Genomic DNA, 25413 nt, shown 5'->3' on the forward strand with positions numbered 1-25413 from the left:
TAAGGGGCCCTCCCTTTGAGAAGGGCAGTGGCCCTGGTAAACAACTTAACAGCCAGGGAAGGGGCGGCCACAGGAGGAGAACAAAACGGAGTATGGGGACAGCTGTAAGAAAACAAAATGGAATAGGGGGATAGCTGTAACAGACAATCTGTAAGTAGCACTGGTCACATTTTTTTAGATGGAATAGATTTCCATTGGAAAAGGCAATTTTGTTCAACCTGAATGTGTCAATTTTGACAAAATTTTTGACCGAAAAAATTCTAAATTAATCATTATGACTTTCTTGTTTTGTTTTGATAGTGTCAAAAAGTTTCAATTAATTTTGTTTTGACTTTTATATTATATGAAAATATTACTTTTAATATTACATGCAATTTTTAATATAGTAATATAACATAAAAGTGAAAACAAAATGAACTGAAACATCAAACTGAACTGTTTTTACCTATTGAAACAGCATGCTTTTTACTTTATCAAAACTAAATGATTCGATGGTCCCAAACTGAAATTTTGTGGCTTGTTTGTTTCATGAGAAATTTTGAAATTCTAGCTTTTCATTTCAATTCAGAATAATTAAAAAAAACAAACCCAGAATGTCAGACTATCTTAGGGAACAGAAATTCCAATTTCTATTTACAAAGACTCACAGAATAGTTTGGATGAAAAATTTTCAGCTTCTGAGCTGTATGCAAACTGCTCACATCACTATTCATTATTTGTGATGTGTAACTGGTCATCTAAGTCACATAGTAAGGCTCCTTAACAAAATTTGAGACAGGAGAATAAGAAATGATGAATAGTGGAAATTATTAATACTCATTTGTCCACAGATACCATTCTTTGCATGCAAATACAGGTATTCAAACAAGAAAAACCCATATTCCAAACATTTGTTGACCTGAAACCCTTCCATATGAAAGCTTTCAAACAGCAAATGAAAAGGAGCCTGAACATGGTAGAATTGAATCAATGACTTCAAAATTCAAATCAGTGTATGAAAACATTAATTTTGTAGCATTCAACGAGCTCTATGCATAGCTGGAAAAGAGGTTTTAAATATGTGACATTTTCCTCAGTTTATTTCATACTCTGTAGAGGCTTGTAACTGAAAAACACTCCTAAATTAAATATCTTTTCTTTCAAGCACATTTTTGTCCCTAATTTTCTTTCGCATTGTTCTAGTAATATGACATTTTCCTTTTACTTAATACTGCACATTTGTACCCTCCTTATACTGGCACAGATTGAGGTCTTATAGTCTTACTTGGGATAGTGGTTTGACAGAAAAATTGACCTTGGTCAATACTTGGATGGGAGACCAAGGACAACCCAGCCAGCTGCAGGAAGTGGTGTCAGTAATTCAGTAAATGGCTTTTCCCTCTGTTTTTGTACTGAGCTAATTAACCCTCATGTTTCTAGGGAGTGTTGAAAAAGAAAAGTGAGGCTTTGACCACTTGTGATAATTAAAGATCCCACGAAACTTTTTGCAAGAATAGAGATGTTAACCCTGGTGGCCTAGCCAAGTTCTAGTTTTGGTAATAACATTCCTACTGCAAGTTTCAATTATTTTTAACCTTAAGTCCTAAACTGTTGTGTGGTGTTTCTGTGTCTGCTTAAATTGTCACTTTATTCTATCACGAAGATGACTGCATTTCAATGGCAGGTGAGTGATTCCTGTGTGTGTAATATATATACAGCTATATGGAGCCTTTCTGGATGTGAGATCGTAATACAAGGAATAACACTTTTAGTGCTGTACATTTCCAAAGCACTGTACAAACATTAACTAAACAAACCCCATAACACCCTTTGGAAGAAGGTATTGGCACCCCAATTTTAAAGGTGGGGAAACTGAGGCAGTTACATAACTTGCCCTAAGCCACACAACGAGTGTAGTGCAATTAATAAGTTCCTAGCAAATGTACAATGGTAGTAGTTTAAGTCATGTAAACAATGGTAAAATTAGTTGTTGGTTGGAGTGACAGGTGAGTCTGTAAGCTCATTGAGGCAGGGGTTATCTTTTTGTTCTCTGTTTGCAATGCTTAGCACAGTGGGTTTCTGGTCCACCACTAGGGTCTCTAGATAATTACCATCGTGACACAAACAATTTCCTTATTTCATATTTCATAAAAGATGACTGTAATGCTTAATTAATAACACTAACAATGTTTCTAAATTAACTAACTTGAAAACTTCCTTGTTATCCTCTAAGGATCACATGCTCATGGATTATTCAAAATAATCTTCAATGATTGGTTTCTGCAATCTGCAGTGGTTTCTGTTCAGCTGGAAATGTGAGGTAAGGCAGTATTCTTTTCTCAAAATACTAACAATTAGCACTTTCAGCAAACTTGCTTCATCTATATTCTTACAAGGTACCCATCACCATGGTATCTGAGCACCTTCCAAAAAGAGCAGTCAAAAGATAGGATCCAGTAAGTGGACTAAATTTCTCCAACTTCCCTAGGAGGCTGCTAGAATTTTCCTCCCCCTGCTACCTTTGCCCTTTCTGTTAAACAGGTTGCAGTATCCCAGGCTATTTGTGCTATTACTGCATCAGCTGACAGAATCACTAGCCTGCCAGTACCTAACTCACTAATTTGTAAAGCTATTTAGGATACATGGTATACAAAATACACTTTGTAACACCAAATTTATTCTATTTTAATGGTAAAGGAAATTAACTCTATATACAATGGCAACAGTTGGTATCTGAGGGATCTGAGGTATGTTACCAGAAAACTCCACCGTAATAATTGAGGGAAATAAATACCAGAGGGGTGATATGTTGTATCAAGGTTCTTGTGGTGGGGCAGTAGCCTTGTTGCGAAATTTTGAATGGTTACTTAGATGTGTATAATCATTCCTTGCAGGGTTTGGAGGCAAAATTACTGTACTTGACAGCAAATGGAGCTTTCTGCTGATCGGGATGAGCCAAGCTCTAGCAGAACCTGCTAGGGAAACCCACAAGTTGTATTTCTGTCTAGCTCAAACAGCAGTGGCATAGAGTTAAGAAATATTGCTTTCCCACTAGGGAGATGTGGTTTGGATAACTGCCCCATCTTAATTAGTCAGTTTCCCCCTCAGACTAGGTATTTTGGACTACCACATTCATATTTGCTCATGCTCACTTACTGTTAAAGCTGAATTCAGCATGGATAAGTAGCCTCTACAAAAAGGTCCCTTGATACTTGCTATTTATGACACAAGTAGGGAGAAGCCTTAGAAACATTCATTTGCCATCTTTTATTTTTATAAGCTACTGTATTTCCATGAGTATTAACTTAATATAGTCAAAGGGATCTCCTGCAGTCTGGGCAGAGATCTAAAGAGAAACCTCCAAATGGCCTCTTTCTCTTTCTCCTCTCAACCCCTGGACCAAATCCTGAGTTCCTTACTCACTGTTTCTTAGTCAGTACTCAGGTAAAACGCCTATGATTGAGTAAAACCAAAACAAACATTTCTGGGTTCAACCTGCTCACTGAATTATGGGAAAAGGTGTAGTTTCTGATACTTTTCCAAGAAGAAAACTAGCATAAGAGTGCTCTCAAGGGAGACTGATCATCAGTACGTGAACATTAATGCTTCTGGACAGTTAAGCAACTGTATTCATGCAGTCCATAGGACATTCATATGTAGCCTGAGTGAGTCTATAGTTCCCTCAAGAAGACAGTTGTTGCGGAGACATGGATTTTACTTGCCATCATAAGTAAAACTCATAGGGTGAAATCCTTGTCCCATTGAAATGAATGAGAGTTTGGCCACTGACTTCAATGGTGCAAAGATTTCATCCTTAAAATGCAAATATGACATATCCAAAATAATTTTTTTTGAAATATAAGTCTCTGTTTATTCAGTCAGCATAAAAGCTGACTTTCTTAGAGGCCATCAAATGGGAGAACCAACATGAGTTTAGCACTCATTTATTACAGACTATTAGGTGGCACAGCTTGATTCCATTAAGGATTATTGCAGACTCAATCACTATGGGCCAAATACATCCCTTGGTAACTACTGACCACAACAGTTAAACCAGGAGTGAATTAGACACTGTGGTATCAAAGTGTATTAACAAAAACTTGTGAGTAGAAGAGAAAAAGCAAAAATGGCCTAAGCTGGCAGGTTGGACAGTTGAGACTTAGAGAGGAAAATAAGTGGAAAATCTGATGTAGGAGAACAAAGAAACTGAGAGCTTGTCTACATAGTGCGTTTCAAATGGGACCACCAGCAGGGTCCATACAGGCCAGACAGTGCATGGCATGCTGGTGCGTGCTAGAATTTACACCTCTGTGGCACATATTAATGCACCATGTGGACAAGCCTTCATACCAGCTTTACATAACATCTCTACGTTATAATGAGATCTTGTAATTGGAAACATAAACTGGGGCTGGGTTTAGAATGTCTGGTGCAGCATGGCAGGCTAGATTGTAGTGGCTCGACTGGGACAATTTTTCACACACGTTTCACTGGAAAATGAGATTTAAGATTAACCTTCACTTCAAGGAACGGATGCTAAGAGAAGCCTCTCCTCTCGTCTCCTCTCCTCAATGCCTTGGCAGGCACAGGCATATTAAGCTTTTTGGAGATCTAGTGTAGGAAGTCAAAGGCCCGGAACTCTGCCTCTGTGTGGTTACAAATATAGGCATTTAGGCAGTGCCAGTGGGCAGCAGCAGCAGTTTTCACTGTAGAGGACAGAAATGAATAGCAACTGTTTTGTGCCAGATGCATACATGTCTGCAGGAGTGGCCCTTCTACCTCATGAGGCCACTTGTTTAGTGTTCTCCAAGGCCAGCTGAAGTAAAGGGGCAGCTAAAGTCTATTGAGACAAAGAAACCCTACATTTTGTTTCTCACTTGACCAATGACTCATTCACTGTATGACCTTCATCAAGAAACTAATCCTTAATGTACCTCAGTTTCCCCATCTGTAAAAAATGGGGAAAGAAATATTGACATCTTTGGAAAGTGCTTTGTGGCTTACAGATAAAAAGCATTATTTACAAAGATTAAAATACATATTTCTCTTATGCACATTGTTTTAAAAGAGCACCTGCTGTCTTTTTTCCCCAATTTTTATTTTAAATCAAATTTAATTCAAGATTTTTATTGTATTTCAGTTATACAAAGGCATCTACAGAAAGCATCTATATAGCTGGCTCCTAGTGCTCAAGACATTTGAGTTGTTATAGTTGTTAGCATTACAGTCAAGCTTTCAATTTTACCTTAAACTCACAACCAAAACAATATAACTAACATGGAAATAAAAAGAAAAGAAAATTCACCCAAAATAAGGTAAAAGAGGAGAAAAACCAAGAGAAAAAAACAGAAGAAAAGAGAAATTAAAATACAAGTAAATTGAATCAAATGCTGTCATGATATGATAGAAGTGGTTATGCTACTGTACACAAAAATATTAACACGAGAGGCTTGCATATACGGGAAAGGTATGGTAACCTTTAAATATGTGTTGCGCATAAGCTCTTCACTGTGCAATTTGCAACTGGTGGTTCAGCAGCTGCATTCCAAATTACAGACTTGAGATGAATCCATTTTTAACAAACATAATAAACTTTGAGTTGCAAATCTCCTTTGCTAAAGTCCATTGCAAAATTTGAATCTGGTACCAAGCTCTGTGGTTTGGGCCCATCTCTACTATATATATTCAGAATATAAAAGGAAATATGCATTTTCCTTCACAATGCTTTGTGTCAGAGAAATTGATAAAAACATGCATTAAGTCCAAGAAATGATGGCCCTGATTCACCACTGTGCTACTCCAATTTTATGTTGATGTAATGCCACTGAAAACTTTATTTATAAACTGTTTTATCAGTTCTGGAAAGGAAGAGATGTAAGAAATGATCACATTAAGTTACTCGTGAATCATTTGATCTATTAATCATCAGAATATAGACATTTCTAAACAGGACAGTTCAATATGTATACTTTACAATTGCAAATAAATACTTATCTACTTCTTACACTCCCATCATCTTGGTATCTGGGTGTCAGAGAATGGAAGATGTAGACATAAGAACGAAGTTATGCAGTTCAGAGAAGGTGAACACAGGGGCGGCTCCAGGCACCAGCGCTCCAAGCACATGTCTGGGGTGGCAAGCCGCAGGGGGTGCTCTGCCGGTCGCCGTTAGGGCGGCAGGCAGGGTACCTTCGGCGGATTGCCTGCGGAGGGTCCACTGGTCCCGCGGCTTCGATGGACCTCTTGCAGGCATCCTTATAATCTAGCCCAGGGGTAGGCAACCTACGGTATGGGTGTCACCTTTGGCACGCGAGCCGATTTTGCCTGGCACGTGGCTGCCAGCCTGGGTCCCGGTCACTGGCCCCGCTCAGCGGGCAGCCGGCTGAGTGAACTGAACCCGAGGCCGGCAGGAGGCTGAGAGGGGCCAGCGGCTGGGATCCCAGACCAGTGGCAGGCGCGCCCCCCGGCTCCCCCCTCACTGTGCTCGGGTTCTGCCGCTCCCGGGAGTGTGAGCTGCCAGGGCACGGGGTTCTGAGCCTGCTGCAGGAGGAGCGGCAGCAGCGACTCACACTCCCGGGAACCGCAGAGCCCAAGCGCGGAGATGGGGGAACCGGGGGGATGCACAGGGACTGCCGCCCTCATGTATCCACTGCAGGAGCCCCCCGGCGGTGGCACCGGGCTGCAGCCCGGGCAGGTGTGCCCCCCAGTTCTGCACTCACCGCGCTCAGGTTCTGCGGCTCCCAGAAGTGTGAGCCACTGCCGTCGCTGTCCCTCTGCAGCTCCCCCCCTCCCACTGCCTCAGCGCTATACATGGAGTTTTGCCTCCACATGCAGCCAGCATCTGTCTGGCACGGGCATGGTAAGGGGAGTCCCAGGGCGCAGTCAGGGAGCAGGGGGAGGGTTGGATGAGTCGGGAGTTCAGAGGGTCCTGTCAGGGGGCAGGGAGTGGTTGGATGGGGCATGGGAGTGCCGGGGGGTCTCTTTGGGGCCAGGGGTGTGGATAAGGGTTGGGGCAGTCTCAGGGGATAGGTAGGCGGTAGAATCCTAGAGGGGCAGTTAGGGTGGGGGGAGGTTTCAGGAGCAGGCAGTCAGGGGACAAGGGGAAGGGAGGCTTAGGTAGGGGGTGGGGTTCTGTGGGGCAGTTAGGGGCAGGGGTCCCAGGAGGGGGCAGTCATAGGACAAGGAGCAGGGGGGTTGATTCTGACCGGGGCAACTGAGGCGGGAAGTGGGAAGAAGTAGATGGGGGCGGGGCTAGGGCAGGGCTCTCCCCTCTTTTTTGATTGTTGAAATATGGTAACCCTAGGCGAGGAGGGGAGCTGGGGGACGCATGGAGGCTGGCGCCCGCATACATCCACTGCAGCCTGCAGGAGCCTGCAGAGGGAGCTCTGGGCCGCAGCCTAGGCAGGAGGGGTGGGGGAGCCAGCTGCTACCCGCTAGCGGCGCCTCCGCCTTTGCAGCGCTGCTGCCCCCCTGCACCACGCCTGCATCCATTCCTTGAAGTGAAGATTAATCTAAAATCTCATTTTCCAGTGAAATGTGTGTGAAAACTTGTCACAGTCAAGCCACTACAATCTAGCCTCCCATGCTGCACCAGACATTCTAAACCCAACCCCACTTTATGTTTCCAATTACAAGTTCTCACTGTAACATAGAAGTGTAATGTAAAGCTGATCTGAAGGCTTGTCCACATGGTGCATTAATATGTGCCAGAGGTGTAAATTCTAGTGCATACTACTGTGCCGTGCACTGTCTGGCCTGTATGGACCCTGGGTGGGGAGGGCTCGTGGGGGGACTGTGCACCTTCCAGGGAAGGTCAAGGGGTAAGGAGGGGGGAACCTGGTCTGGGGAGCAGCCCCTGGGGATGGCTGGCCCCTGATGTCTATAAAGGCTCGTTGGGATTTGCCCCTCAATAACTGACGTGCAAGGAAGTGTGTGTGTGTAAGGTGGAAGTGTCGCCTACAGCTCAAAATATGCTTGCAGCAGCTCTGCCCCAGGGGGTGCGTGCACCCCAGGTTAAGAACCACTCTGCTAAATTGATAAGATCTGCATTTTAATTTAATTTTAAATGAAGCTTCTTAAACATTTTAAAAAACTTGTTTACTTTATATACAACGATAGTTTATAGACTTATAGAGAGAGACCTTCTAAAAACGTTAAACTGTATTACTGGCACGCAAAACCTTAAATTAGAGTGAATAAATGAAGACCTGGCACACCACTTCTGAAAGGTTGACGACTCTTGATCTAGTCTACTCAGGTTCTTATATAATGCCCCCAAGCACCTGATGGGCAATAAATCTTTTCCACAGGCACAGCTTGCTGCTGCCCCAAGTTTAAGTTTGAAGCTTGAAACATGGTTCACAAGAGTCACTGAGAGCCCTTAGAGCCCTGGCTGTAGCTCAATGTGACACTCACTCACCTCTTTTTAAGAAGCTGTTTGTTGTCCTCAATGGTTATGCTGTCCACGTAATCCCTCTTGAAAATTTCAAAAGCCTCCTGACGTCCAAGTGACATTTCTCCTCCTGATCCTGCCCACAAAATAAATCAGAACTGGCTCAGTGGCAGCAGAAGATAGTTCACCTTTGCTTTATTACTGTTGCAGACAAATATTACAGCAAGCCAGCATACAAGTCCTTTAGCAATCAGCAGTCACTAAGACAACGACTCCAGCTTGTTACACTAATAAAATAATACCAACAGGATCTTATAAGAGGGATAAGCAAAAATCCCAGGTTTACTGTAAATACAGAGAAAGAGATAGAAATCAGGATATGTAGTTTAATATTATTTCACTACTATTCCTTATTCATTCACACACTCATTCATAGAAGTTCTGCAGTTGTTATAGTTACCAGCTTAGGGTATGGCTACGCTTTGAAGTGTGAGTGTGGTAGGAGCGGCAGCGCTGGGAGAGAGCTCTTCCAGCGCTGCATGTAAACCACATCCTTTACGGGTGTAGCGTGCAGTGCTGGGAGCTGTGCTCCCAGCGCTGCCGCCCTGATTACACTGACACTTTACAGCGCTGTATCTTGCAGTGCTCAGGGGAGTGTTTTTTCACACCCCTGAGCGCAAAACTTGCAGCGCTGTAAAGTGCGAGTGTAGCCAAGGCCTTAGATGTTGCTCTTGGCAGAGTACTGGCCAGGCAGCCTACACACAAGGAGGGGAGCAGAGTCCTTGTCAGATATGCATCTGACACTCCTGGAGGATGGTTGCAGAACCGGACTCCAAGTTCCTTAGTTTTTGGTTCTATTCTTATAGGATTTTGTCCTTATACAAGTCTTTGGAAATTGCTTCATCCTGCTGATGTTTGTTTGAGGTGATTATCAAACAGCAGGTGGCACATCCCTGATGATTGAATGTCTGAGGCCTTGGCTACACTGGCATTTTACAGCGCTGCAACTTTCTCACTCAGGGGGGTGAAAAAACAGCCCCAGTGCTGTAAGCTTACAGCCCCAGTGCTGTAAGCTAATCGCCAGCGCTGTAAGCTCCCAGCGCTGTAAGCTAATCCCCTCCCAGCACTGGCGCTGCAACCACACTCGCAATTCAGAGCGCTGCCACAGGAGCGCTTCCACAGCAGCGCTTTGGAATTTCGAGTGTAGCCAAGCTCTGAGTGTTATCTTGTTCTCTGGAGTCTTCAGCTCTCCATGGGGGAGGTGGGGAGGGGCACTTGGGTGGATTCCAATTTCAGTTTGCCCTCCGGGGGTCATCTGGTTGTTCCCACTTGACGCCTTCTTCCTGGGATGGATACTGCATTCCTAGGCTGGCACCTCCCTGATCATTCATGTAAACCAAGCATTCATTCACATACATTCCTTTTTAATCACATTAACATACACAGCAAACAAGTTAAAAGCTGTGTTCTGTTTGGAAGAACAATTACAGTTCTTTTTCAGAACAGACTTTCTGTCTCAAGATGTGTTAACACAATCAGCAGTTTGGTCTTGCATGTTTCTTACAGAGAGGGAGAGACACAGAAACAGAAAAACAAGAGGCCTAAGCTGTGGGGAGTTCAACTGAATTCAATTTTACCCCTTGTCTCTTTTGGCCTCGGACTGGTTATACACATACACTTTATGGTTTTACATCCATTTTATGGTACACAGATTCCCTGATATGGTCCAACAAGCTTCCACCAAGAGGAAAAGGCATTTTTGGGAGCAGGCAAATTTTTTACTGATATATTTCACTGGTTCACTTCACTTGGGCATCTTCAAACCTGAATTCTTAATTTTTTAAAATAACTTTAATGCTTCCTTAAATAAAACCAGAGTTAAAAAAAAAATCTAAGCATGGCAAACAATGGCAAGTGAAAACATTGATATTTTCATAATGGCAAATTGCACATTTTTCTGTATTTCTCTTTCATTCCCCATTAATGGTTTCCAGTTACCATCACTATGCAATGCCACAGAGCATGTTATATCACATTTTAGCCCAAAGACCACACACTGAATATTTTCAGTTCACACGTGGAGAGAGACTTTGGGCTTTTTTTTAACCGTGCATAAATGTTAACTTCTTCCAGTGACAGGTCAGGTACTGAACACACAGAAATGGGCTGAATCCTGCACAGCACAGTTGCACTGTTGAGTAAATAAGTGTAAGGGGAAAAGAGAGGAGGACACAAAACACCAGAACACTATGCATGATAGGGTGATGCCTTATTTCTGCAGACATGCCCATTCTCTGCCTTTGCTCTAACACTTTGTACCCCTTTTTTGTGAATGTCCTATGCTTTTATGAATAAGAAAGCAGGAACACAAGGGGGTTGAGACTTACTACACTATTTGCCACACAGTACTTGCCCCTATGCAAAGCCTCCAATCACACCTGTATCTGAATACAATAACTGTCCTCCCCTGTCTTTCCATCAGAGGGATCAATATGAATTTAGTCTCCAAAGTTGATTTCTTTATCACCAATATGGAAAAGTCTCATTTACGAGACCTGCTACCTCACTTTCTATAGTGCAAATGTGCCCAGCTATTACTCATTAGCTGTCAGTGCTAATTGGCCCACAGCTCCCTATAAACAGTTACTGAGCTTCGTATCACCTATTTACATAGAAATTCAAAGTTTGAAGGTGATTCCAAGGTGATAGAATTATCTTATGTTTACTTATGTGTCAATAAATACTGATGAAGACAGGGTGAGATTCCCCGGGAAGTGCATGAGAACTGTCCAGGGAATGGAGGTGAAGTGGAGAGGATGGAATCTAGCATCCACACTATGGGAAAGGCATAGATTAGCTAAGCAGTCTCTACTATAGCTACTAATCGATCCTCTAGGTACGAACAGGGGCTACAAGACGTATACAATCCCTGTGGGGAGGTTTGTAGCCACTTGATATTCTTCACTTGTGTCTTTTCTCTGGCCCATCCTCAATTGCTCCTCCTTAGTGGGTCATACAGAGCTAGCATGAAGTCCAACTCTATTATGTATAGAAGATGTGGAGCCTTCTGGAATGCTTGCTCCAAACACCATCCACTGAAGTATGAAAGTTCTGCTGCACAACAGTGTTCCAGAACACCCATGCTACTGGGTTAACATCACTTGTTATATATACATATGCAAAATATCATGGCTGCATGCTTTGTTAGTGACTTTGATTTAAATGTAAGGGAGAGGGATATCAGTGAAACTTAAGTCTGAACAGACCTTGAGACAAGCTGAATTAAGTGTATTTGAACCCAGCCCAGCTTGTATGGAAAACCTTTGAATTAAAATTACCTGGCCCTTATTCTGATACCCCTAATCATGCTGTGTATGCCTTATTCCATGATTACTGCCTGCAGACCGAGGCACTATTCAGCATGAGAGAAAGTAACAGCATCTACCTCTCAGTGATAATCAACTGTGACTAGGGTGACCAAATGTCCTGATTTTATAGGGACAGTCCTGATATTTGGGGCTTTGTCTTATAAAGATGCCTATTGCTCTCTGTCCTGATTTTGCACACTTCCTGTCTGGTCCCCCTAACCGGGAAAACAAACAAAAAAATAAAATTTTAACTAAAAGTATACTCCAAAATATTGTCCTTAGTTTTAACCAACATTAACAGCACATCTGCTGCTAATTTAATAATTTGCCTTGAAAAAATATCCCCAGAAGGAACATCTGAATGGCAAAGCATGCAGAAATGCACCACCTTTTCCAAATAGAGAAGTTAAAATGGAGAGACTCAGTGCAATCTATACAGCTGTACAGCCCAAGTGAGCAGAAGAGGGTATGAAGGGATATTTTGTATGATAGTGACCTGAAATGATTGTTCTTTCATATCTGCCTTGAAGCAGCAGTTTAGTTTTACAAGTGGGATTTTATATCATTTTCTTCCCATCAACGGCACTAAATCTAACGTGCAACCTGAACTGGATGCTAGATCCACTGTTTTTTGGGGTTTTTTTTGCAGAGCTGCAATGTGCTTGAGTTAGGCACAGCAAGCCTCCATGACACTCACAGCTGAGTCCAAGAAAAACAATGCCACACCCTTATTGTTGGGTAGTGCTGCAACCTAAGGACCTCAGTCCCTCTTGCAATACCCCCATCATTGCTCCGGATTGTATACCCACCCCATCACTGTCAAACTCACATGAAAAGAATCAGCATGTTCATCTGGACTCTTAAACAGAGCTGATTAGCAGGAAAACTGTCTTGCCAGACAATCCCTTTTATATGTTTTATAAATGTTTTAGATTTCAGGAATGGGAAAATGGAAGCTTTCTGATCTGTGGTTTCCCCTCAAATTAACAATCAATGTATAGAAGAGTGTAGAGGTGGCTTTGGAAGACAACATTATTTTAATAATTACTGGTTCTGTCTGGTAGAAATTTAACAGTTAAAAATAAAGATCATCTGTTAATTATTTTCAACGATTACATTCAGGAACAGCAGATCTTATACAGCTGTGTAAAGCACAGAGAAAATTAGTTGCCCATGATTCTTGGGAAGATCAAACTTTCTGGTTTATTGACTATTCTGCCATAATAAAATAGAGAAATATATGCAACAGTAAATAATTGTATTCTGAAAATGGTGTCCAAAGAGAACTATCAGGAGATGGGAAAAGACATTAAGGCTTGGAAAGAAAAACTAGGAGCGTAGGAAATAAATGTCTAGACGTAATGCAAGCAGAAGACAGTCTGCAGAAGAAAGCTGGGGCCTGAGGAGTATGATGGAAAGATTTTGGGAAGCAGGGAAGTGAGGGAAATACAGCAGAATCCGCAGAAGAAATCAGGAAACTGCAAAGAACATGGGGAGCTTGATGGAGTGGTAGAAAGACATTATTCCTTCATGGCTGAGCTTATGTTCTATTCAGTAATGAAGATGAATATGGTTTGCAAGTGGACTCCTTCTCCCACTTCTGATTCTGTGCCTTCTTCCACGCTACCTGTGATACTCGGAATGAACTTCAATTTCACTAACCAGTCTCCCACTCTACTTTCACCTCCATGAGGAAAAGAACCCGATCATTGCTGGTATTGTATCTGTACGATCCCTGTTTGAGCTTGCAGACTGCATAAGGCATTGCTTTCTGTTTTGTAGATTTTTTCCTGATGTAAAGTGGTATGTACAGCTATAGCACTATGTTTGCAATATTGTTGTAGCCACGTTGGTTCCATGATATTAAAGAGACAAGGTGGGTGAGGTAATATTTTTTATTGGACCAACTTCTGTTGGCAAAAAAGACAAGCTTTTGAGCTACAAAGAGCTTAGTGTAGCTCATAAGCTTGTTTCCTTCACCAAGAGAAGTTGATCCAATAAAAGATATTCCCTCACCCACCTTGTCTCTCTATAGCACTATGCATAATAACAATAATAATAAAAACATAATTGGGAGAAAAAGCAGTCCATAATGGTAAGCTATTGCTGACAAGTTAACTAAACTGCTCAGTTGTAACTACTGATGATGTGGAAAGCAATTTCTTTTACTGTTGCTAGGCCAGTTGTTCTCAACTTTTTTTCATACTGTGACCTCATATTTTCCCTCATAAGTATAAAGAAAGGGAGGGTGGTCACAACCCACAGGTTGAGAATCTCTGTACCTATGTTGCTCAAGTCATTACAATGCCAATGGGAGTTATGGAATGAAAGCACCAAAAGCAAGGGTTGAGATTATCCCACAAGGGTATAAAATTTTCCCTTAGATACATCCATGTCATTCCTCTGAGAAGGTTCCATTGACTAAGGACAGAATTTGGTGCAATGTGTTTTTACATAAACTATCAACACTAATTTGTATGATTTAGACTTGATGTTTTACACTTGGAGATGGGCCTAAGCCTTATATCTGAGGTTCACGGCTCAAACATATTTTTATTAGCAACAATATCATAAATTCCTCTGAACTTTGGGGAAGTTTAGACTTGAGTCCAGATTTCAAATTGCCAAGATTGGGGGTGTACGAGTCCAGGGTTTTGGTTCTGCTCATTACTGTTCCAGATCTGAAATTTGGATTTGGGGTGTTGGTTCTGGTCCACCTCCATTTCTGATGCAATCCAATTACATGTTTGGTACATAAATACAAATTCTTTCAGCCAAAGGGGTTCCCCTCAAGAGTGCAACATGAAACAAGAACTGAAATGAGCAAGAACTGAAAAGTTTGCTGCCTGCTAGTTCATCCTGGGACAAATCCTTGAAGTCAATGGTAGTTCTGTCTCAAAACAGACTGAATAAAATTGAGTGAGGCCTCAGGAGTTGGTTCATTATCTCTTGAAGTGATGCCAAACAATAAAAATGGTTCCAGCACTCAGCCACATGTCTATATGGGTCAGCGTTCTACATATACTGTTAGTCAATAAAGCCTTATTCAGATGGCATAAATCCAGTTTTGCCAATCAGGAAACTGATTTAAAGGTCAACGTTTCTTTATGCTATGCTGGCATATATACAAATGCTATTCACAGTGATACTAAGCAGCAAGTATTTGGCATCATGGTCAAATAAAATATGTATCACAACCTCCAGTGGGGGAAATGTTTTAAAATAATGTGCAAGTCTTCATCAGTGCTAATACCAAAGGGATACGGCCTCCTTGCAAATCGAGCACCACCCACATCAATCTCTGGCAAGATGATTAAGGTTGTCTGGTTGTAAATTCAGTTTATGTTTATCGCTGGCAATCTTCTTGTGTCACCAAAGTTTTTGATGCCTACCTAATCACTGGCCACGTACCGGCATTCCCTGGTAAACATGCTTCAGAATTTGTTAGTTTTCTGTTCTAATAATGTCCAGACCAAGGAAGCAGCTGAAATTCAACCAGTGCTGATGGAGATGGCTTCTAGATTCAGCTTCATAAATCCTCATTTCTGATCTTGTCCTGCCACTTGATACGGAGCAGTTGATGAAGACTGTCTACGAGAACTGAAAGTGTCAATCCAGTGTTCTTCAGTCTGCTTCCATGCCCACAGTGACATAAATGGCGCTGGAGGATGTTCAAGACATGGATGCTTGTATAGCAGCAGCATCTGCCATGTCTTGGGCTGTTCAGTGGTCTCCAGCTTGTTGTGAAGCAGTGGATCTACAGAACCAGTGTTACACCAACTTTGTAAATGTGGGCATTCTGGTGCCCATGTGCTAATAGAGAAATGAGCTGCCAGTCTTATTCACATTGACTAGTATCCATTGTGACTATTCAAAGAGTAAGTGTGAGTAGGTGTGTGAGTAAAGTTGACAGAGTTGAATGCTTAGTTAATGGCCAAAATTTAGGCTTCTAAATCTATATTTAGGCACCTAAATAAGCAGCCTGACTTGCAAAAGTGCTAAACACGGATAAATCCTTTTGAAGCCAGTTTTTGGGGCCCAGGTTTGAAAATGCAGGTTTGAAATGTTTAATTTCTTTCAGTGTTGCCTTACAGGACTTTAAAGATTGTCAGAACTAGGAAGGCAACTTCAAGAAGCAACAGAGAAGCACATTAGGGTGCTGAGTCATATCCACCAGCTTTAAAACGAAAAGAAGAAGTTTATTTTCTGTAATCAGAACAGAAGGAGCTTCATAAAACTGAATTTGTGAATTCAACAGAAAACATTTACAGGTCCCTCTAGCTAATTTGGAAGGTTTGCTAAATGACAACATGGATAGATGTTGTAGAATTGAGTGAATGAAATGCAATGGAATTATCTATTGCCTCAGGGAAGCCTGCTTTAAAATCTAGTACAACAATCAAAAAAAGTTTTCAGTTTAAATACTAAATAATGTGCCTTCATCATATGCTTAAACAACAGTTTACAGTTTTAAGAGCTCTCTCCCAGGCTGCAAACAAAATAAATGAGAAAAACAAAAAACCACCCCAATTAAACAACAAAAACCCTACCACCAAACAAAACAAAGAAAAAACCCCAACAGGCTCCTCCCCAGTGCTATCACATGTAATATCTTATGGTGTAACAGGATATCCATATTTTTTTACTTACAAGTTAAAATTAATGATTCCACTTCCATATTTCTACAGCACCTACTATGAAGGCATGTTGGTCCATGATTAGGGCTCCTAGGTGCTACAGCAATACAAATAATATGGTAATAGAAATACAAATAATAAGAATAATAAAAGTGATTTCAATTTAATTTTCAGGTCATAGGCAGAAGAAAATAAATCAGAGTGGATTTCCTCCACTGCTTTTGCATTATGCTACATAACAGAATGGCAGCGTTGGTTTGAAACTTCCCACCTGGTCATCAGGTGTTGATTATGCTAGGAGAAACTGAAGTGGGTTCTGCAGACTCTCTGAATCAGGTTGCTTGTTATCCAACCTGTATATGAAGGAGATGGAAATGATTCTCTAGGGAGAGAGGTTCTTGGGTGTAGGCTGAGCCATCCTGAGGGAGGAACCCTAAGAGCAGCCAAGACTGGGGAGAAAGTTTGAATTTATGTTGTTGTTAATTTACTTGTTAAGAAAGCTAAACTCCAGGAAGAGGGTGAGTTTCTGATTCTTCATATGCACCTACTGTGGACTTTGGTTTAGAGTAGGTTGAGAAAGGCATCTGCTTATGCATCCCTTTTGGAAATTGGGTAAAAAGTATATTTTGAGCCTAAATCTTGCTGTTCTTACCTATTGCCCAATCCTTGAAGTCAATGATTGCCAAAGTTTTCACTGAGATTAATAAAACCAGAATTTGCCTTTGATTCAGGCAAAACACTCATTGTAGGGAATGTGGGGGCTCTCTGAGTAACCTTTACAGAAAGGGGCCCACTTCAAATCATTAAACTTCCTTCTGGAGACAGTTCAGGTGATGGATCTGTTCTTGCCGTTACACATTACACATTTCCACTTATCGAATACCAACAAAGGAACTATGGCCACTTTTCAAATTATGCTGAAGACAATTTGAAATGTCTTTTGTGGTCAAACAGAAAGTGTTAGACATGTTTGCATGTAAGCAGAATTCATTACATCTCCACAAGGATCCCTTGGATATTATCATGTCCATCTGCTTAGCATGCAAAATAGTAAATGTTTTACTCAGCTGGAGAACAATGAACCAATAACAAATAAATACTTTATAAGACAATAACGGAGAAATATTCCCCTGCTGTAAATCTCAGCTTGCTTCTGCATGAAGAGCATGTGTAATACATCTGGTTACCTTCACTGGGCTACACTTCAAAAACGGGAAAGACATAAACCATGGTACCCCTGCAGTGGTATACAGCAGAACATGGAGTCTTTATGAAAGTTAAAAGCCTCAAAGGACAGTGCCTAGATTCAATGAGCTGAATGAAACTTGGGCACAATCTAATTTCACTGAGACCATTGGCATTTAATCTGCTCATTTGTGATGATAATTTCGGGGGCGGGGGACGGGGGGAGATCAGCTTCTTTGGATGGTAATCACATATATTCTGGTATAGCAGGTTTGATGCAAATGGCTCCAAAGCACTTCACAAATGGATGAAAGTCTTCCCTTTGCAGAGGGCCAGCACAAGGCCTATGCATAACTGAAATCCAACTTAATCCCTCAGAATAGGCCTTCAGCTGGATGTAAGTGATGCACAGGTCTTTGCACTGGGGTGCTTTACACTCAGACAAAACTGACTGTACAATCCAAAGTATTTAGTATATATAAGAATCATTAAACCCACTATCAAAGCGAAACCACTCCAGCGTGAAACACTGCAGCTTTTTGCCAGCAGACGACACTAAAGTATATAACATCCAAGAAGTAAAGAATAATACAATTTCCAATGGAAAAATTTTGATAAACAGTATGTGATTACCCAAACTGGAACCAGCCAAGGTTACCAGGATTAAAGGGACACCAGTTAAATGTGCAACAAAAATTAGGTTTTGTAAAAGACCAGTAGAAATGCTTCCATGAAAATTGTTTATAAAAATTCCAGCAGAAACATTTTTTAAAAAAACAATGAGTTCCTTCAGAGGGGTCGTAATCCAAATATTATAGTGATTATGAACCTGAAAGTTGAGGTGACCACAAACTGACTTTAAAGTTAAGCAAAACTGACTAACCTCTTTTAATTGTCCAAGATGAGAGTGTTGTAAAAAAAAATAAGCAACCAGCATTCACAGTGAAGAGCGTATTTGCTCTTTTTAAAATTCCTTCAGTTTTATTAATCTAAGTCACTGCTAATAGAATTTATTTTAGAAACTAATCTGACAATACCTCTTTAACATCCTAACACAACTCTTGCAACAAAGGTCACATAATTCTTAATGTCCACAGAGGGCCAGGACTTCAGTTTTATGTATCATCTAAATGCTGGCACCTCTACTAGCACAGTGCTCCTTAACATCACCCCAAGACAGTATCAGCCCTGCAAGACAAGTGTTGTGAAGACAATTACTCTCTTTGCCTCAGTTTCCCCACCTGGAAAATGGGCATATTAGTTTGTCTACCTCATAGATATATTGTTAAAATTAATTAGTTTTTAAAGCATAATAATAGAAGTCCTATATACATGGTAAGTGTTTTTAACAACTAATGAATCATCAAAACCACTTCCTGGCAGAACTCTACATTTTTCCCTAGGGGCCTTTGATCCAAGGACTACCTTGGTCTGACTGTGATTAGCTTATGTGATCTGTCAAGTTCACAGTTTGAAGTGGTATGGCTGCAAGATGCTACTGAATATCTGTTCTAACATCAAGGATTTACAGTGCGGCTACAGTTAATATATAATGTTGCCTAGTTATGCTTTCATGTTTTCTTTAAAGAGCCAAGGGATAGCATAGCTCCCAAATTTGAGGTGGGGGCGGAGAGACAGTAAGGACACAGAATCTGAGAATCAAAAAACCACTTACCATAAAAAAAATGTTTGCAGATGTCAGCAGTGAAGTAGGGTATTTGTTGGTACACACAAGTTTGGCCAAACCAAGTTTCTTACGTTCTGATATAACCATTACTAAGGGAACATTTTACGTCGCATGCATCAAAGTCTGCATGGTTCAAAGGAGTTAAATGAATGATTCAGACTAAGCCCTTCATCTATTATCTGCTGATCAATTACTTGACTAAGGCTGCCTATGAGTTTACACACTTGCCTTTATATATATCTATATATATCTATATCTATATCTACACACACACACACACACCCCACATGCACATACTAAAAGACAGCCCTTAATTAGTAGGTACACAGAGAAAGACGGAGTTGGGCTAAAGCATGGCAGGCTTGGCAGAAGCTCAGGGGAGTGCATACAAAGGAAAATCTGAAGTCAAACCCACAAGAACTTTAGGAGACCCACCCAATGGTGCTACCACATCTAAATAAATAAAAAGGATTCAGGTTTCCCTGTGCCAGAAATCACACATTTCACATAGCTTCAACAAACAGGATCTATATCACACACCACGTTGCTCAGTTTATATTAAGAGCTGGGCATTAAAAACAGGTTGTGTTTTTTTCCTTCTTAGTAACAGAGTCTAAGTCTGCTTTGCTCCACTGTTGATGCTGTTGCAAGGTTTTTGCTGGAGCAGGATAAGAGAGAGCTAATGTATAAGCCCAGTGTATTCAGAGCCTGTGAAACTAATCCTTATGTGCAGCCAGTTGCAGGTGCTCTTAAAGCTATGGTAGCGACATGAGTTATTTTCCAAATTGTCTTGCAAGACTTTGCAACGTAAACCAATCTTATTCAATGGTGTTACTATGTAAATCCTCAGGCGTTATTGCACCTCAACTCAGAAATTAGCTTGTACAGTATTTGTATTTGGTAGTAGGGCCAGATTCAGGGCTCCTTGACTACAGTTCAGGTAGCGTAGCATCATCGAGTCAAAAAAAGTTTGTGTCGTAATGTAAACCTCATTTTGAGGGCTTGCTGATTATCGGCCATTAAAAATAATTATTTAATATTTATATTATGGCATCCCCAGAGATTCCAATAAAGACTGAAGCCCCACTCTCCATCCTGTGAAGAGCTTTCAGTCTTAAGAAACATGATGCAACTGAAAAAGATAAGAACTCATGGAAATCCATCCTCGTTACTACGCTGGCTTATACAGTCTCTTGTGCAAGAGGAACTGGTCACCTATCTAGGGGGATCTTTTGTTACTCAGATAAGAGACACAGTAAATGGAAGAAGTAGTTGTATGTCTACTGTTCTGGCAAAAGAACAACATATTCCACTCAAAAGGAATAAAAGAAGGAAGACACATAGAATTAATTCCTACTTAGATGTCTATTCCCTGAACAATGAGCTGGCAGACAGTGTCCCACACCACTGAAGACCAACACCATGCCTCAGCTAGTGAGAGGAACAATAGTGTATCACAGTCAATTTTTCCAAAGGTTTTTCAGAAAAGGTTAAAGCTGGATCTCTTCTCAGGGTATGTCTACACTACGGGATTATTCTGATTTTACAGAAACTAGTTTTTTAAAACAGATTGTATAAAGTCAAGTGCATGCAGCCACACTAAGCACATTAATTCGGCGGTGTGCGTCCATGTACCGAGGCTAGCATCGATTTCCAGAGTGTTGCACTGTGGTAGCTATCCCATAGCTATCCCATAGTTCCCGCAGTCTCCCCCGCCCATTGGAATTCTGGGTTGAGATCACAATGCATGATGGAGCAAAAACAGTGTCGCGGGTGATTCTGGGTAAATGTCTCACTCAATCTTCCTCCGTGAAAGCAACGGCAGACAATTATTTTGTGCCTTTTTCTCTGGATTGCCCCGGTGACAGCGCGTGGCATGGTAACTCATGGAGCCCATTTAGCCTTTTTTCACTGTCACTCGTTGTGTATCATGGATGCTGCTGACACACGCGGGGTACTGCGAAGTGTTTACACAGCAGCATTGATTGCCTTTGCAGAGGTAGCAGAGACGTTACCAGCCTATTGCACCATCTACTGCTTTGGAAATTGGCAATGATGGTTACCAGTCATATGTACCATCTGCTGCTGTCATGGTGCCTGTGGCCTCGCTGAGGTCGCGGGGGCGCATGGACAAAATGGGAATGACTTCTCAGGTCATTCCTTCTTTATGTTTTGTCTAAAAATAGAGTCAGTCCTGCCCTAGAATATGGGCAATGTCTACTAGAGAACCAGAGAGCACAGCCGCTCGGACAGAGCCCCAAGAGATATCCCGCAGAAAATGATAAGCTGCAGCCATTCTAGGGGGTGCCCTGCACAACAACCCCACCCGTGCTTTTTCCTCCTCCTCACACCCCTCCTGAGGCTACTGTGGCAGTTATCCCCATTTCATGTGATGAAGTAATAAAAGAATGCAGGAATAAGAAACACTGACTTTTAGTGAGATTAAAAATGAGGGGGAGGCTAAGAGAAACAAAAAATACATCTCCGCTGCTATGATATTCCAGGCAGGACATCTCCATTACTCATTAAAGGGGGGCAGGAGAGGAGCACCAGCCGCCCGCCTGCTATGATAGTCCAGAATCTCCATTAGACCATGCAAGGGGGGAGGGGAGAGGAGCTCAAGCCTCCACTGCTATGATGAGGACGGTTACCAGCCTTATTGCAACCGATCGTGCCAGGACTGAATCTCCAGGACACAAGCTTAAAGAAGGGAATGACTGGGAGTCATTCCCATTTTTACCCAGTGCAACCCCCGGCGTGACCTCACCGAGGCCAGCACCGCAACCCACGGGATGATGACAAGACGGCTATTCAGTCAATTGTAACATACCTGCTCGGCACCGGGGAGGGAGAGGATGGGATGCTGCTCGTTTAAGGCACTGCAGGCACCCGGGTCTACAGCAGCGCACCATAAACATCCATAGGGGAGCATTGAAAAAGAGGCGAGAAACGATTTTTTCCCTTTCTTTGAGGGGAGAAGGGGAGTAAATTGACACACTATACCTGATAGCCCACCCCCCGAACAATGTGATTTGACCCTACAAGCATTGGAGAGCTCAGCAAGAATGGCAAATACTTTTCAGAGACTGCAGGAACTTGTAGGAAAGCTTGGAGGTCCTCAGTCCCCCCTCCTCCTCTCCTCCATGAGCGTCCATTTGATTCTTTGGGCTTTCCGTTACACTTGTCACGCGCACTGTGTTGAGTTCCCTGCTGTATAAGCCGTCTGTCTATCATGCTAGTCTGGGAGATTTTTTCAAACTACATTGGCATTTCGTCTTCTGTAACAGAGCTCTGATATAGAACAAGATTCGTCTCTCCCCATTACAGCGATCGGATCCAGTGACTCCTGTACGTGGTCCATGCTGTAGCTCTTTGGATTGCGGGGACTGCAATGGCCACCTGTGCTGATCAGTGCCCACACTGGGGCAAACAGGAAATGTAAATTCAAAAGTTCGAGGGGCTTTCCCCTGGTCAACCTGGCCAGTGCATCCGAGTTCAGATTGCTTTACCAGAGCAGTCACATGGTTGCATGTGGATAGCTCCCGGAGGCAATACCGTCGCAGATTGCGGCACCCCCACCGGCCACACTAACCCTAATCCGACATGGCAATACCGATTTCAGCGCTACTCCCCTCGTCAGGGAGGAGTACAGAAATCGGTTTTAAGAGCCCTTTATATCGATATAAAGGGCTTCATTGTGTGGACGGGTGCAGGGTTAAATCGGTTTAATGCTGCTAAATTCGGTATAAATATGTAGTGTAGACCAGGCCTCATATCATCTCAGTTTATTCTGACCTGGTTCCATTCAAATATATTTTTGGGCTCTAATGTTCAAACTACATCATAACTGTTGACCTGACACATTCATTCTTTGCATGGTACTGGGCCTATTCAATACTGGATCTTCTTGCTTAACGTCCAAGAATGCCAATCAGAGATGCACGTGGGTGTGGCTTTATATCATCTGGATGTAAGACTCTTTCTTCTCTATTAGCTGAGCTGTACTTACATCTATATTGCATGTGATGTAGATGAACACTGCGGTTTTATCTTAACGTGGCAATGATGGAATTTTTAGTATTACAACTGCAGCTGAAAGGCTTAATTTGAGTTTGCACCTGACCTCTCAGACCATAAACAGGAGAATTGCCGACAATATCACACAAGGGAAACGCTGTGCTTCACAAAATAGGTGACTGCTGAAGTAGTTTAAGACTGTTTAGGACTCAGAATACAATTAACATTCATTTAAAAGAAGGTTGTCTGCTGGTCAGCTGGACCATCTATCACCTTATATTAGACAACACAGCTGAGATGAAGAATGGAATACAGTAAAACAGTACAATACAAGTTTAAAATTCCTATAATCAATTAAATAAATATAGACTTTTTGACATTCTGCATATATTTTGTCATGTTTAAGTAATGAACACCGCCTTTAAATACTTGCATGACAAATGGAGCTAATCTCCTGCCTTTCCACATAATATTTCTCTGGATCCCTGGAAGATTACTTTGAATGATGGGGTAAGAATATTTCAAAAGCCCTACAGAATGACTGCCTGTATCAATGAAGTCATGACAGGTTGGATCAGAGACAAGTTAAGTTTTTCCCCAGACACATCTGCATGAATCTGCATGTATTTTGGGGCCCGGAGAGTCGGCTTCAACACCAGTCTTGCCGGTAACACTAGAAACCACAGAAAGACGTATTTAGTTTTCAGAGAAGTTTGGAGTCCAACAGAGGAAAAATGGCTTGTTATAAATATGTATTTGGGTTTGGAAACTCACTGTACTTTAAATTCCAAATTATTTCTATTCTCACAATTTTGTTTTGCAAAAGCTCTTTTCTTTATTAAGGTAATTGAGATTTTCTGCAGTTAAAGGCTTATGTCCTACACCTCAGGTGGACAAGTAAAGACAGCTTAGAGGACATATATGTGTTGACAGCTGCACATAAAGCTTTCTGTAGGAGATTCTACTGTCTCTGCAGAGTTAAGAGTAGATGTAGAAAATACAGACATGAGATACCACATTTTTGTGTGGGAGCAGGAAACAAGAGGCCAAATTAGCCTGGAAAGAACTGGATGCACCCACTGAGGCCAATGGAAATCTCATCTCCTTATGTTATGGCTGAACATGACCAAAAGTTGCCATGAGTGAGTCTTCAGTTGTATGCAAGAAGACATGTAGGTCAAATTCAGCCTAGGTCTGAGTGATAAATTCACTGACTTCAAAGATTTACTGCCCACTTACAGGTAGGCTGAATTAGTCCTGCTTTCTTTTGGCTGTGGAAAAGGAGACTAGGAAAACCCAATGCCAATGGCGCTTGGTTTGTTGAAGCATTGTAGGAGTTAGTCTTTGAGAAGACAGTTGATTACCTATTAATACAAACATCAGAAGACCTGCTTTTCAGAGGCTCCAGCCACCTTCAGATCCACCTGAAGTCAATGGGAGCAATAGGTGCTCAATAATTCTGAAAAGCAGACCTACCACCGCTAGAAGCTTAATCCTGCAAGGTGCTGAGTGCCCACTACTTGGCACTGAGCATTCTCTGTTGCCATTGAAATAAATGGGGGTTAAGCGCACTGAGGGACTTAGGTGTGGCAATGTTATTTTAGGTGCCCTGTCACCCAGTGGAATCCTCAGCCCCAAACTGGGTATCCAGGCTTCCTCTACAATGTCTGAGGAAAGTTAGGCACCTAAGAAAGGGATTCACAGAAACCAGCAAGTTGAGTGGGGAGCTGCCTAAGCCAAGAAAAGAGGTGTGGCCTAAGTTGCACCCTGCAAATGTACCTTACTCCTAATGGAGCTTAGCCGTGAACTCAGGGGCTGAGCTGCTTGGTTTCATCAAGACATAAGTGGTTTTGTGAATGCCCACCAGCAGAAAAAGACGGTTACTCACCTTTGTAACTGTTGTTCTTCGAGATGTGTTGCTCATATCCATTCCAGTTAGGTGTGCGCGCGCCGCGTGCACGTTCGTCGGAAGATTTTTACCCTAGCAACACTCGGTGGGTCGGCAGGGCGCCCCCTGGAGTGGCACCGTTATGGTGCCGGATATATACCCCTGCCGACCCAGCCGCCCTTCAGTTCCTTCTTACCGCCCGTGTCGGTCGTTGGAACAGTGGAGCGCAGCTTAGCTGACCTCCGCTTCCCTAGCTACTC

The 25413-nt window shown here is 42.1% G+C and overlaps 1 protein-coding gene across 5 annotated transcripts in view; it reads right to left on the bottom strand.

The window, feature by feature from the left end:
• KIF6 (kinesin family member 6) overlaps positions 1-25413 on the bottom strand; it is a 322989-nt gene that overhangs the window by 91130 nt on the left and 206446 nt on the right. For all 5 annotated transcript variants that reach the window (XM_075064272.1, XM_032790187.2, XM_032790186.2 and 2 more), the window contains one exon: positions 8399-8507. In XM_075064272.1, coding sequence (XP_074920373.1) covers positions 8399-8507 — 109 coding nt within the window. The remainder of the gene's footprint in view (positions 1-8398; positions 8508-25413) is intronic.

This window comes from Chelonoidis abingdonii, chromosome 3 (genome assembly GCF_003597395.2).
Source record: "Chelonoidis abingdonii isolate Lonesome George chromosome 3, CheloAbing_2.0, whole genome shotgun sequence".
NCBI lineage: Eukaryota > Metazoa > Chordata > Testudines > Testudinidae > Chelonoidis > Chelonoidis abingdonii.